General features: G+C 40.1%; 1 protein-coding gene across 6 annotated transcripts in view; it reads left to right on the forward strand.

Moving 5' to 3' along the window:
- Positions 1-216: 216 nt before the first annotated feature.
- The window catches only part of GEMIN8 (gem nuclear organelle associated protein 8), a 41,159-nt gene continuing 26,173 nt past the window's right edge, over positions 217-15,202 (forward strand). The window contains exons 1-4 of one of the 6 annotated variants that reach the window (XM_065073070.1): positions 217-361; positions 1,183-1,234; positions 4,857-4,893; positions 7,714-8,140. In XM_065073070.1, coding sequence (XP_064929142.1) covers positions 4,891-4,893; positions 7,714-8,140 — 430 coding nt within the window. In that variant the 5' untranslated portion in view covers positions 217-361; positions 1,183-1,234; positions 4,857-4,890. Of the gene's footprint in view, positions 536-1,182; positions 1,235-1,269; positions 3,586-4,856; positions 4,894-7,713; positions 8,141-15,202 lie in introns of those variants that run through there. The other 5 variants (XM_065073049.1, XM_065073072.1, XM_065073063.1 and 2 more) reach the window with 5 other exon arrangements.

Here is a 15,202-nt window from a genome sequence, read left to right on the forward strand (position 1 = left end):
ACACTTCAGCTTGTTGAGCGCTGCACATGCTCTGGGACCGCAGGGAGTACCGACGGGGCGGAGGGGACGGTCGGAGTCGGCACCACCGACGCTCTGGGGTGGCTACATGGGGCACCCCCTCCCAGAAAGCGCCGGCTGCAGTGTCGGAGGAGCCATGACCACCCCCCCACCGACGCCTCCCCACAGCTCCACGAGATGGCGCCGCGGGACCGGGGAGGGGCCGGGCCGGGCCGGGCGGAAGCGGCGGGAGGAAGCTCCGTTCGCCGCGCCGCGCTCGTCCGCGCCGGAAGGACGGGAGGCAGGAAACTCCGGAGCGGCCTCACTCCGGTCCCCTTGCCCGCCGGAGCCACAGGCTGCCCGGGTGGGTGCGGCGACGGCGCTGCCTCTGCCCAGGTCTCCCGCCTGACTGGGCCGCGGCGGGGCGGCTGAGGGACGGGCGAGCGGTGGCGGCAGGAGCGCGAAAGCGAACAGCTTGCGAGGAAGATTTGCTGTCGGAGCCCGGGCGCCTGGCGGGGGCGGGAGGGCGGTGTTTGTGGTACGCAAATCGGCTGTGCGGGCTCGGGGCTTCTCCTTTCCTTCCTCTGCAAAGTGCCGGCCGCTGGCCTGAGGAGGGGGCGCCCAGGGAGAGGGGTGTGTGTCCTCCTTGGGCTGGAGCTGGGGCCGGGTCGATCCTGGGCATAGGGGTGGGTATCCTGCCAGCCCTTAGGTGTAATTGTTTGCCCTGCTTGGCACGGACAAGAGTTCATCGGTTTTGTGATTCTTAAAAGTCCCTGGCCAGAGTCTGGTCACTGCACCTGTGAGACCAGGAAAATGGGTTTTGCCTTCAAAAGCGATGATGTAGAGGTTTCATCCTGTTCTTGTGTATGACTAAACTGACAATCCACGTATGAAATGTAAGCTTACTGGGGCTGCTCATAGTTGTACAGCTTTTAGCACTGAACTTTTGACCTCTGATTTTTGGCCCAAGTAACTTTTGGGTTTGTGTCCTGGATCTCAGAGTAGAAAGACCCTCTTTTTGGAATTACACAGTCTCAGGCTCCGCTCAGCTGAAAAGAGCCATAATACATAATGCTAAAGTTTGATCTGCTTGCTTTGTTTGCAGGTCTAGTGGTTAAATGTAGATTGGCCTGGCGATTAACATAATTTTGTCTGATGTGTAATTTGTTTCCCTTCCATTCACAGGAATTACTGTTCTTGGTATAAGGGCACTGCTGTGAAGACATCATAGTGATAGGTAGGTCTTTGTAGTCCCACTGACTCTCCTGTTGCGATGGTGAGCAGCTCCTAAGAACCAGACAAGTCTTGTATTTCCAGCCATTCACAAACAAGAACATAATGTATAGTGTTGGGAATTTTTACGCTTCTTTTTAAGTGAAATAATTTGTGGTACCAACTCTCTCAGCAATCACAGGCTTATATTTCTGTGTGACTGTAACTAGGGCGCTTTGGTATTAAAGTTAACGTCATACAGCAGCAATGCGCAGTATTAATCTGAAGCAGAGTGTCAAAACACATTTCAGATATTTCTCTCTTCTGCTGATAATTGTGGTCTGAGAGTAAGCATTAGAAGTATAAAATGAAATAAGTGTTTTTGGGAAGATGCACGCTATTGATGTTGTTACATAGCATACTTTTCTTACAGAACTCTTCAAATATTTTTAAAGAATATGTAGTAGAGTGAGTTCAAAATACACAGCACAAATTGGTGTTTAACACCTTAAATTGTGAAACTTACTGCTGTGGGATGTCATGGAAACACTTGGTATTCCTGGGTTCAGAGAAATTACATATTCTGACTTTAAATGCCAAAACCAGCTTGGAGCTAAAAAGAGTATTTGAACTGCCACTTGCTGAAATCAGGAGAAATGCACCAGAAAAGTGATTCCTGTATGTGTACTCTAGTGTTATATTTTACTGAGCATCTGTTACTACCCATTGCCAGAAACTGGATACTGAGTTAGGGACATCTCTGGCCTGACTAAAGAAGGCACTTCTCACAGTTGAAAAGAGCAGGAACAAAAGCAGTAGTGGGCAAAGGATGTGCTCATCTCTTGTTTCGGGCATTTCTAGTTTAAATTTGGTTTGCTTTTTTAGGAGAGCTTTATATAAATGGGGTGGTTTTTTGTTGAAATCTGCTGAATTTATTGAAATTTCACTTTCCTTTAATAACATCGTATATTTTTACCTTACTGCCATACAACAAGCTAATTAATCTTGTGCTCATCAGTATTCTGAATAAATTCAAACCCTCCTTGATCCCACATTGGTAGGTCTTTCTGAGCTGTACCTGTTACCTCTGGGATGGCAGCCATGTGGCAGCACTATATCTAACACACCACTGGAGGGCTTTGCTCCCAGAGTAGGAGTTATATTACCAAGTAATAAAAAACAGTATTTCATGGTTGTGTCTCATAATGTGTGTCTCAGCTTCTTTTGACTCCAAAAGAATTAAATGCTGTCATTGCTGTGATCAGATTTATTTGTTTTCACTAATGCTTACTTGCCTCAAGTTGATAGGTTTTGATAATTTGACGAAAGGGAGTATATCCATATTTAATTTTCAGTGGGGAAATATTTTAAAACCAAGAAAAGGAAATAATAGCATAAAAAATAACACTTCCGTCATTAATGGTCAGCATAGGCAAACAAATCTCTTCCTGTTTTGAATTCTACACTTGGTGGTGAGTTACATATGTTCAGATGCTTCCATATTTTATTTTTAAAGCTATAAATTGTAGAAGTAGCGTTTTCACATTTATTTTCTGCTTCTTGTCATGTTTTGTGTTTTACGTAGTTTGTTTTGGAAGAGTAATTCGGCTGAAAATAAAACAAACTCATTCTTAATTTAGTGTCCCAGCTTGCAACGTAGTTGTTCTCTGCTTTATATTTGTGATCTAATGTTTCATAAATAATTTATTAAAGTAATTGAAGTTTCTGTGTTTGGCAAAACAGGTTTTTCATATTTGGTGACCTAACACATTTGGATAACTTTGCCGGAGTTTTCCCTCTCCTCCCCCTTCAAAGAGCATATGTGTGTGTTGCGTTATAGTAATGAAGTATTAGACTTCACCACTTACTGCTTTTAAAAGTGTATTTGCATTAAGCTCTGAACCTGATTTCTGTTTATGTTGAAGCTAGTTCAAAAAATCTTTTGTCGTGTAGGAATTAGAGTGAAGACGAAATACACATAATTTTTCTGAAGTGGAAAATGGGAGAATCGGTTACCGTGGACTTAGGTTTTTTGCGTATGAGAAAAAGATGTTACGGTAGCCCTGACAGTATCCAGACGTATATGAGAAAGGGACAAAAAAGAATATGTGTACGTTACGAGAGTGGAGATGAGAGTTTTGAAGACAGCTAGCATGGGAAATAAGATGTTTAAAATGAAGGATTCTCTTATGTATATGGGTGTTTCAAGTGTTACAGGTCACCACAGTGTTTTACACTGACCTCACTGCGAAATTTTCGTCTTCCTTCAAGCAGGCAGGAGCGAACACAATGAACTCACACACTTTGGTTGCCTGATCCTGCAATCCTTTGCTCACACGAGTTGCCCCACCGATTGCAGTGGGACTGCTCACGCATGTAGGGCTTCTTGTATGTAGGTTGGTGTGACTGAGGGTTTGTGGGTTTGAGTGCAGTGTGGGTTTTGCAAAGGATGGTAATTTGCCTCTGTGGTAGCTGCATGATTGGCATTTTCTTTGGACACGGCCCATCTCCACACAATACAACTTAAGAGGCAAAAAGCTGCTATTCAATCAGTATTATTAAATATGAGGCAGAACACAACTGGTGGATGTAATGTATGTGTATGCATTTTGAAAAATTCTAGTTTTATGCTGGTATAAATCTACAACAGTTGTAAGTGCTGTCTTGGCCATATTCCAGTGTTGCTGGGAATAGCATTTGGCCATATCTTAGGGGGAGCAGTGATGGTTTAGTGTGCTGAGTTTCTGTTACCTTTCACTGGCCCTCACCTAACAAGAAGTTCAAGTTGAGGGTGAGAGTGTCAGGAGAAATATGTGGATGAAGCAGTTAACATCTTAATGTAATAAAATAATTGTCGGGTAGGGAGAAGATTCAGAATATTTCTCAGTGATTCATGCTGGTAAATCACACTGAAAGTGATAGTAATTATAAATCATGCCTAGTGGATATAGATATCGTGTTCTCCCTCTCTCTCTCCCATGGTTTTTTGTTGTTTGTTCTCTCCAGTTACCTCTCTTTAGCCTTTTCCTCACATTTAAAAAATGTGAGTGCAACCTGAATTGGCTTGTGTTTTCTTTATGGGAGACAGGATCAGATGTCTGAAATAAAAAAAAGAGAAATAAAGTGAAAGAAGGGATTGTATGTGGTTATAAGTGCACCGTAAGTTTAAAAAGAAACTTTACTACTTGAATGGAGTGAAGACAGGTTTAATCGTTTTATGGTAATTGCTTTTTTTATAATGTCCCTGTGCAGACACCACTAAAAAGTGAGAACAGTGTGTTTCATTTAAGTTTATGATTTTTATTTGGCATTTATTTGGAAATTAAAGTTTGTAGAAGCATAAACTGTGGGAGAAAATAGAAAAGAAAAGGGTAATGGGAAAAAAGTCTTCAGTCCCAGCATTTTAGGCTCCGTTGTGTAGAAGGCTGTGGTTTAACCTTCTTATTGTAATGGGGGATTTTAAGGAATGAGATTGTTACTGATGCTAATCAAAAACTGTAATTAGGAGACTTCAGCTAGCCACAACAGAGATATTTAATAGCTGTAGGCCATAGTACTTGAAGTTTAACAAAAATATATTCAGTGCTTGTGGCTGTCTTAATACATATATTTTTTATGAATTAAAAAGGTACTGTTTTCTTTTGTAGTTCACCCTGTTCAGCAGAACGAGCCCTACAAGAGATGGTAAGTTGTCTTTATGGGTTAATATGTGATGACTTAGTCACATTTTATATACAAAATGCATGTAAACACTGTTATTGAACTGTCAGTACAGACATGTAAAACTAAGATGCCAAAGTAGCTAAATTGCTTTGAAAATAGAATTCAAATTACAACAGTGAGTGATTTGTCTACTCCTGGGAAGAATCCAGAGACATAACAGGAAAATAACAGAGGACTCTTGGTTATTTGCCTTAGATTTATAGCTTTTGTTTCCTTGAGGAAATCTCTTATTTCCATTTATTTCGCAGCTGAAAAAGCACAGACATAGAACTAAGTTAGACTTTAAAGTGTCCCTTTCCCTTTTCCACCCCAATGTGAAACATTTCTGTAATTTCTTTTTTAACAGATGTATTTTTAAAATTCAAATGTAAAAGGGGTTTTCAAGGGTCCTTTTCAACAAAAAAGCCACAAAAAGTAGTTGGACAGGCACCAGCATCACAGTTCTGTCTACATGAACTGGCTTTTTGTCTTCATGTCCCCTAAATTAACAACTGGAGCTAGTCAGCTAGACAAATCCGCCAGCTGGATTCCAGAGCTTTCAGTAAAGTCATGAAGGCCCTTTTTAGAGACATTTTAGAAGAACTGGAGATAATTTTTGAGCTTTAAAAGAATATATTGTCTTATTTGGAAATACATAGAATGTAGGAGATACCTGCTTTTGTTAAGCTTCATGGTGTTTCAAAACTGGATTTTGAATAACAGAGAAAATAGACAAGATGTTCTAAAAGTAACTGGTGAATGTATCAGATTTGACAACAGGACATTCTCATCTGACTGCTGACGGATGAGGAGTCAGTGTGACATTCTTAAGCAAAGCAAGAACAGTAAATAAAACATTTTTCATCCTAGCTCTTAGGTGGTTGGATGATTAAGAATGAAGAAATTCCATATGGAAGGCAGATGCTTTTTCTTGCACCCACTCGTTTTAGGAATAAATATTCTGAAATGCATGGTCTTGTAGCAGTGCAATGTTAGACCAAGAGGAGAATCAGAATGAAGTTTCACTTCCATTAATTTTTGCTTTTCAAAAAAGATAATTTGTCCAGACTTTTAAATCACATAGCTGAGCATCACAGCCCTTCACAAGTAGGGTGCAATTTTTGATCAGAAATATTGTAAGGAATGCAAGTTTATTGTGGTGGATTTTCTTTATGGACTCTATTAGCTGGAGGTATTTTGGTTCTGAGAGCACTTACAATGACCTTAAAAAGAAAGAGCGTTTATAATCTCTTATGAGATAATGCTCTCAATTTCGCAGAAAGAAGTGAAACATGAGAGTTAAAATTATTATTCCAAACTCTCTAGCATTTGCATTATTGCCTGAGAACAAGAAAGTGAAAACAAATGTAAGTAAATGCAATTAACCTCACTTGATATTGGTAACATTAAATGGAAGGTATTTCTTAGGTTTGTTTTTCCTGTTTTCTTTTGGGATTATTTTTTTTTTTCAGATAATCATTCTTTTAAGGCTACGGAATGGTGCCAGTGCAGATCAAAAAAACATACTTAAAGATTTTTGTCTTGCATGCCCTTTGTTTTCTTTTGTTATTAAAAACAAAACAAAACAACAAAAACAAACAAAAAACTAATAAAGGACTGTAAATGTCACATTCATCTCTGAAAAGCTCAGCTAATCTTGCCATAGTTTTGAGTGTTTGCCAAAACATGGCTTAATTAAAATTCTTCCAATTTAAAGTACAGGCAATCCGTTTTGGCCCAGATAGAAGATTTTCTATGGTAATTAAGATGTAGGGGAATTAAAAAACATTTGCTATTTATTGTTGTAGTCTCTAGTTTACTTTATGGCCTTCTTTTAAGATCCTCTATTATCCCCTCTTTTTGCGAGTAGGATGAGGAGGGAGATGAAATGGCCATAGGAAGGGGCTTAAGGCTGGAGGGACTGTGGGGCTTTGTACTTGCCCGTGAAATCTGAACAGCATGAAGCAGTTTTTTCAGGAAAACTAAGATCAGCTGGAAGACAGGAGAAGGTGTGTTACAGTGTGTTGCGTTCTACAGAACTATTTTTCCATGGACTTTATCAGTGGTACTTTATTACCCGGTTTGATATGTTGGTTGCTGATGAGAACAAAAGGGAAATTTACTGACAGCTCGCACTTGGCTAAATACAGTCTTGCTTTTGATCAAGGCCGTGATGGATATATGAACTTGGCTGAGTTGCCATTTGACCTTTTCTGGGAAACTTACTTTGGCAGGCAGATGGAGGAAATATGTTACTGGATAAAATGAATGCCTTTGTTTAATATGGAGGAATTTTAATCTCTCGTGTTTTCTGTCTGCGGATTTGGAAATCAGGTGTAGGCTGTAATACATACACCTTGGAATGATTCAGTTCTTGCAACTCACATGAGCGCCTAAGGAACTGTGGAATATATTCACATGGCATATCCGCTAAAAAGAACCGATTGCCACTGTAGTAGCACGAACACTTGGAAAATTCATTCTGGACACTACAGCTCTTCTATTGCTAATTCTTCACTGGTAGCTGTGTTGATGCAGAAACAGTCTTGTAAGAGTAACAAAGTGTGGTGAGCTTGCACTGTGTTAGTACTTGTCCTCTTTTGAATATATATGGTTTATCATAGGAAAAGGATGACTAATGATTAAAAGGCAGACTTTGTGCTTGCATTTACTGTCTTTCTCCCCTCAATTACTGTTTGTTTTCTCTTTTTTTTTTCCCTCTTTTTTTCCCCTTCTCTTTCTTTTTTTTTTTTTTTTGTGTGTGTGTGTTTTCTTTTCGTTTCCCCCGTGTTTTGCCCACAGGAAGACGCTGAGCCATGGTATTCTCGGCAAGTGTACGCAAGATACTGGAGGCACTATGACTTAGCCATGCGCTGGATGCGTAGACATCAAAGAGCCTACAGGAAAGCCATGGAGTCCTTTTATCACCTACCGTGGCATCCTTATGCAGCCTCTCCAAGGAGCCGCTACTCAGATTGGGATGGGAATGATCTCCTGCATACCCAGAACTATTCTTCCAGCTATAGACCACATGGCAGAGCTCCATACTGTGGCGGAGCTCAACATTACACAGATGCCCATCAAGGGAGGGAAGATGCTGACAGGGACTCTGAAATGGAGGAGGACTCAGAGTCTGAAGGGGAGATAGAATATGACTTGAGTAACATGGAGATCACAGAGGAGCTTCGCCAGTTTTTTGCACAGACAGAGAGGCACCGGGAAGAACTGCGTAAGTCCATGCTTGTTCTTTATTTTCTGATACTTGGTGGTCATATAATTGAGTGATGGATGGCTTCAACATTTACAGGTTTTGTAAAAATTTACAGAAATAGGCCCTGTAAGTGAGCAAGCCAAACAGGATGGAGTTGGCAAAACTAATGGGTGCACTTAAGTACCATCATCTGGAAATAAGTCTCAGAAAATGTTTGAAGGTTTTTTGGTAAGAGAGAAAGAAAAATATGACTGCAAAGAGGAAAACAACACATTTGTCCAGAAGACAATATTCTCTTCACTGCTGAAGGAAAAATTCCAGAATTTTTATGGTTAAATCTGGTTAACATGCTGTATGTCTGAGAGGGGAACCCAGAGGAAGTGCTTTACTACATCACTGAACCCTAGAGTAAGCCTCAATGTATTTAATGTATTTTATAACATGGAGCAGCCTTTTTTTTTTTTATTCTTTGGCTAACCCAACAGTAAAGTTTCATGACCTTTTTCTTCTGCCCCTGTATCCCCAGGGTACTCTTCATTCTGTACTACACCACAAGTTTCTCTTTGTTTTGCATCTTGATCTGGACCCAAGTCCTTAAGCAGAGAATATAAGCCAAAGACTTAAGATTTTTCTAAGGTCCTGATCCTCAGAGTTATTAGTCATCTTTGTTTCTATGAAATCCTTAAAAGAAATAAAAGATTGTGCTGTGCTTTATTGACACTGCATATACAGATGTTGCAGGCAAATTTATTATCTGTTTTAAGAAAGCAGCATGATGGAAATAACTTTTCCCATGTGTCTCCAGTAGGAAATTCCCGGAGTGAATGTTTAATAGAGCTTTTTCTGCTTTCTCTGAAAGAGGGAGGTGTTCTAAAAATGCATAAGGCAATGATTGGGAGGGAGAGACAAAAACTCTGTTAAGTTCTTTTATCAGAGGGTATCTGGTGAGTTGAAACACCTCACCTTAACTTCACATTTCCCATTGATACGATGCAGAGTTGATGTAGTTAGCAGAGGAAAGTGCATTCAAGAACTCAGTGGTAGTGCCCGACGTATCCCTTTCTCATCATGCTTTTGCAGAATAAGCTTGGTGTCTTCTGTTGAAACGTTGTTGTGGAGTCTCCTACTCTGTTGTGGAGTCTCCTGCTCTGGAGATATTCAAAATCCGCCTGGACGCTTTCCTGTGTAACCTCATCTGGGTGTTCCTGCTCCGGCAGGGGGCTTGGACTAGATGATCTTTCGAGGTCCCTTCCAATCCCCAGAATTCTGTGATTCTGTTCCTTTGATGAGATACAGGATGCTTTAGGATGCTCAGCTACTTTTGGAAATGCAGCACATTTTCTTTGGATTTCTTCTGTCGTCTTGGTTAGGGGTGCTTAAAGGTATGCGATTGATTAAAGTAGTATCCTGGAAATTGGGAAGTCTGGGCTCAGAGATGTTCTCTGTTGCAAATATCCTGTATGACCTTGGTGTAGCTGTTGAATCTTTTCCTGACCCCTCACTGGCTGCGCTTGCTAAAAATATGATTTGATTCTTTATGACGAGCAAGTGAATTGGGAAGAGGTTTGTGACTCAGAATACAGATTTTACTTCTGTTCCTTCTACCACAGGGGTACTTGGAGCCTTTTGGAATAATTAGGTCTCTGCTGTGCGCCATGTAGTAGCCTAGTTCTGAGTAAGTGTAATTCCATTCATTTCAACAGCACTGTTCCAGATCTTCATGCAAATTTAAGGAGAATCTGGTCTTTAGCTACTGCATGCCTCAGTTTCTTTAGTAGTTTCCCTGATTAAAGTGAATATATTAATAATAGTCTGCGTTCCTCAAAGCATGAAAAAGTAAAAAAAAATAATTGATTTAATTGAAATTTTAAAGTGCCACAGAACTCTGGGGTGAACAGTGCTATCTAAATGCTGATTTTGTGGGTAATTAAAAATACTGTATGGTCTTGTTCAGAAATAATTTTTTTCTTGCATGGTGGGGGAAAAGGAAAGTAGAATAAATTTTTAATTCTGTTGAAGTTTCTCAAAAGAAGGAACATAAGCAGTAGGAGGAGGGGAAAATCATTGTTTCCCTGATGACGTGGGAATGAGCTGGTATGAAGGCAACACCACTCTACTTTAGGAGGCAGTGTTATTAATTTTCCTGGATGCTGTTTCTGAACAAAATGAAATTTAGGGGTTCATTAAGTTGCAATCCATAATGATGGTATCATGTTATATCTTTCATACTGTGCTGAAGAATGTTGTTGTTCTGTATTGATGCTTGGGAAGATGGAGATAGCACATCCACAAAAGAAACCAACAGTTACTTCAGTATTTCCTCTCTGATGCCACTTCTTTTTAATCACAAACTGTATGTTGTAGGCTGCCTACCTTCTCCCCATCCCCCACATTAGAAGCAGATTGGTAGAGAAACTTGGGCATTATAAAGCTCAGTAATGCCTGAAATTTAGGCATCCATCTCTGAAAGAGACATTTGTAATGTTGAAGCAAGAGTCTAAATTTTCTCTAAACTGAACAAGAATGTTTGGGTATGTCAAAGTGGAATACAAGCAAGCTGTTAGGGGATGTTAAAGGGAAGGCTGTGTCTCATATTTTCTTTCTCTGCCATAAATAAGGGGATCCAGGTGGAGTTCACAGCCTTTAACCCCTGCACCTTGATCTGCACTTGGGAGAAGACACCTGGCTTGCTCTTCTTTTAAAATGTGTGCTATGCAAGAGTTTAATATATATGTGTTGGCAACTTGCTGAAGTGTGAGACACACAGGAAAAGAGGGGCAATGGGACAAACAGAAAGGGGAATTTGGCACTTAAGGAAGGGGGTGCTGGTACAGAGGGTGGAGATCTGATTTATCTTTGTGGAGGATGAATTCCATTAGTCTGGTCTGTCCGAGCCCTGCAAATTAGGAAATACTACTCAGCATTAATGCAGCTATTTTCAACATTTCTATTGAGAGTCTTGATTTAGTGAGTAAGATATAGCTGGTTCCCACACATGATCCATGTTTCATCAACATGTAAAAGGATAATCAGATGGACATAACAATCCTAGCTGATGTCAAACTCTTAATTTCTAATCCCTGATCTAGAGTCTGCTGGAGGTAATGTGATCTCAGACATCAGAGGATAACATCTTGCAAACTTTAACTGTGGAAGATTTAAACAGACCTGAGATGTAGGTGGGAAAGACTTCTGTGTCTGGATGGTGACATCCAAGCATTAACACTAATTGCAAAGAGAAAGCTTTCAAAGATAAGAAAGCCATCCTACCAGACTACCCAAAGAAGAAAACTTCAGGTTTTTTTCATTTTTTGGTAACTGCCATAAACTTGAAGAATAAGCAGATTCTTAACTCCTGTAGTGATTTTGTTGTTGTTGTTTGGGGTTTTTTGGGGGTGCGGGGGGCTTTTTTCCACAGTGGGCATTTGCAGTGATTGGCTGACTTTCAAGCCTTTGAAACTGGCAAACTCTGAGCCTTGCTGCATGATTTAACACTTCAGTGGTGATACAATTGTTCACAAACAACCTCTTTTTAAACAGTCTCTTTTTTTTTTCTTTGAATTCATGAGAAATTCTTCCTAGTTTTGTATTCATTTCACGTGTTGCAGTCAAGTTGTGTGTTCCTGGAATGCCCTGAAGTAATTGTGAGCAGAGTTTTTCTGAGACTGCATGAACTCAGACATATTAATGCACTGCAAACTTATCTTATGTTCTAGATATATGGCATATTTCGTTAAAATCCCTTACAGACGGTTTTAATTTCTTTCCTCTCCAGTTGTTTCTTCATATGCAATCATTTTAATAATTATCTAGTGATTCTATTTTTTAAGGAGTTTTCTTGTCAGGCTAGTCTGTTGTTCTGGTTCTTCTTGTAACTGGTGATCCTAATATACTGTGCTTCTTGGGGATGTTTTAAGTTGCATTTAAATGTCTTCCCTCTGGCTGTTGAAAAGCATGATGTTATTTTTCTGGGTTACCATACCTGTCAGACCTAGGTAGTGGACTGAATTATTCAAGCATCCTAGAGGTAAAGGACAGAATACAGTAAGATGCCTTTTTATATTTGCAAGAATTGAAATGACAAAAACCAAGAAAGGAAGATTCACAAGCCTAACAATTCTCTAAATTGTCTAATTACATGTATTTATTACACTTTAAATTTTTCCTTTGAAACGTAGTTTGTCCTTATGCAGTTTTACTTTGTCCCATTTTTACATATAAGAAAATGACAACTGCAATTGAGTGACTACAACATTGCGAGTACATTGAGAACCATCCTGTAGTAGTCAACAGGTAATGGGACAGTGTTCTTCATTTAAAACAAAGAAAAGCAAAAGGAAGTACCATCACGTCAGTTCATTACTGAAGGATAATAGTCTGTCAGTTGTTAATGCTATGGCTAGTTTTTTCCATTAAAGCCTCTATTTGTATTGCCAACACATGTCCTCCATCTCTTCCCAAAATAATGTTGTCTCAACTTAAAATTTTCATGCCAAATGGAAAACCTTTAAAAAATAATTGAAAGGAAATGGTGAATGAAGGTATTTGTTTCAAATCTGTAATTTGCAGCTTTTTTTCCACGGGGTTTCTTTTTCTCTGAAAGATGACAGTTGCCACTGCCTCTTCCATGAAGAGGGAGTAATGGAATTTTCCATGTTTTGAAACTTGTTTGAATAGTACGAGATCGTGAAGCTTTTGGTTTTGTTTAAGGCCTATGTGCTGCTTTGGAAAATAGACGTTGATGCAGGTTTTTTGCCACCATGTTCTCCTTCTTTCCTTCGCTTTTGGTGAATGCTTCTCCCTATTTTTCGTCTGTCTCTTTTTCTATCAGACTGCAGTTCAATACTTACTCTTGGTCACCAACATCTTTTTATTTTCTTCTTCCTTACCCTGAACTGTCAAAGCAGTGTGCGTTGTGAAATTATCGATATCTGCTCAACTTCCTTGGCTTTCTCAGCCTTGTTGTCTCATGAACTTTTCCCACCATCTTTAGAAGCTGAATTGCAGAAGTTTCTTAATGATGTCTGTGAAATAAGAGTGCTCTCTGCAATATGTGTGGGTGCTTGAGAGATGCTTTTGAAGCACATTCTTTTGTGAACTGAACGAGAAAAGCTCTCCTTTTGTACCACATCTCTGCTCTTGATGATTGAACCTTCTATTAGGTAGCAGCAGAAGCTTCTCAAGTGCACACACTGTGTCCAGTGTGTTATTTGGTACTGGAAGCCAACAGCTGAGAAGATGCCTTCTTGCTAGAGAAACAATGGGAAGTGCCATGATTTACACTTCTTTAATATTGAAAACTAATCTGTACTTGCAAAAATATTGCATTTGTGGAGCAACAGTTGGGCACAGTTTTATATCCCTTTCCTGAGAGACAAGGTTATCTTTGTACTAAGAGTATCAATTTGGGAACACAGCCATTCCTAGAATATGTGATAGTCAAGAAAATGTCCTTGGCTATCATACCAGAGACAGAATTTGAGCTTACAAGAATTTGTAGCTTTGCTCTGTGGACCTGTGTCTCTCCTATCAATCCAACACATTGTGCGGTGAATTGTGCTGTACAGGTGTACTTGCTGCGACAGGAATTATTGGAAAAGAGAAGTTAGAAAGCTTGAGGTGCTGACGAGGAAACAGTGTGCTTTCTGTTATCACTGGACCAGATGCAGTCAAAAATGCATTTCCTCTGCTGCATGCTCAGGGGAGTTGTGTGAGGGTTATTATAGACAACTGAGAGTTATGTGTGAAGTCTTTATTATTTGTTGTGTGCCTCAGGCTGAGATTCTTTCACAGTGTTGGCAACCCCTGAAAGTACACTAGTGCAACGCCAGGCTTGTTGTTTTGCTCCTAAGGAAGGCCCAAGGCTTCAGCGTCTGGGTGGCATCTGAGGATGCTGTGGACCACACTCCCATGCGTGCAGCCTGGACAGTTGGGTGGAGCAAGGTCCTGGAGTAGCCACTTCCCTGTCTGCCAGTGGCTGTGCTGGGCTCAGCTCTTCCTAAGTGTTCTGTGTAGTACTGGTATTTGTGTGGCAGCAGGTTTATAGCTAGGACCGTGGATAAATAAGCTCATGTGGTTCAGTGTAACTGTAGTGTAGACATTGCTTCCAGAGAAATGCCAAGATGTCAAACACCTCAATTTCCTCTTTTTATTGTAATGAAAAAAGCTGTCTTAATATGAAAATATGTATTAAACTTTGGAAATGTGTGTTTGAAATTGTCACCCTTTATTTGACTAGCGTGTTCCTGTTGTTATAGTGAAGATAATACGTACCTCAGGTGGCTTATTGAGAGGTTCAATTTATTCATATTTGTAAGGGACTTTGAGTAACTCAGCAGGAAGTGAGCAAAAGCCTCAAGTGGTAGAAGAATTGACAATGTGATCTGAGAAGAATTGTTCATTCTAGACCTTTTGCTTAACTGTTAAGTTAGATGTCATCCCTGGGACCAAAACATCCTGTCGACATCATCTTTGCTGAACAAATATAGGATTTGAGCTACCTTTTCATCCCAGACAGCTATTATCCCTATGTTATTAATGAATCACTAAAAGAAGTTGTAATCTTATGTTTCTTTTCCTCTTAGTAAATCAGTGCTGTTCCTTCTGACTGGACTGGTCTTGAGGATATAAGGCATAAGATGTGCAGGACAGAGATAGAACGTTGCTACTCTGTCCCTCACCATCCATGTGCCAGATCTATCTGCTTTGATAGCTGTTTTTTGATAGTTTCTGGTGTCAGAAGGATCCCATGGAAACAGGTCAGTAGCTTGCTGTAATGGATTAGATATTGATACTTTCTCTTTACAAAGAAAATACATGTGGTAATTTAGTTTTAGGTCAGACGAGCAGATCGTCAGCACCTGTTCTGTGTTTGTGCGGTTTCCAAGGCTGGAGGGCATTGCTGTGACATACCTGGGCTTTGCAAACCTTTGGCAGTGAACCACCAGGCAGACCCCATGGCTGAGAGGCCACGTATGGAACCAGGAATCCTTCCTCAGTCTTGTTCTAAGAACAACAATAGCTTTCAGGATGCTGTTAAGGAAGATTGCTTCATTTGAGAACAGTTTGGTGTGGGAAGAC

Source organism: Columba livia, chromosome 1, assembly GCF_036013475.1.
Source record: "Columba livia isolate bColLiv1 breed racing homer chromosome 1, bColLiv1.pat.W.v2, whole genome shotgun sequence".
In the NCBI taxonomy this organism is placed as follows: domain Eukaryota; kingdom Metazoa; phylum Chordata; class Aves; order Columbiformes; family Columbidae; genus Columba; species Columba livia.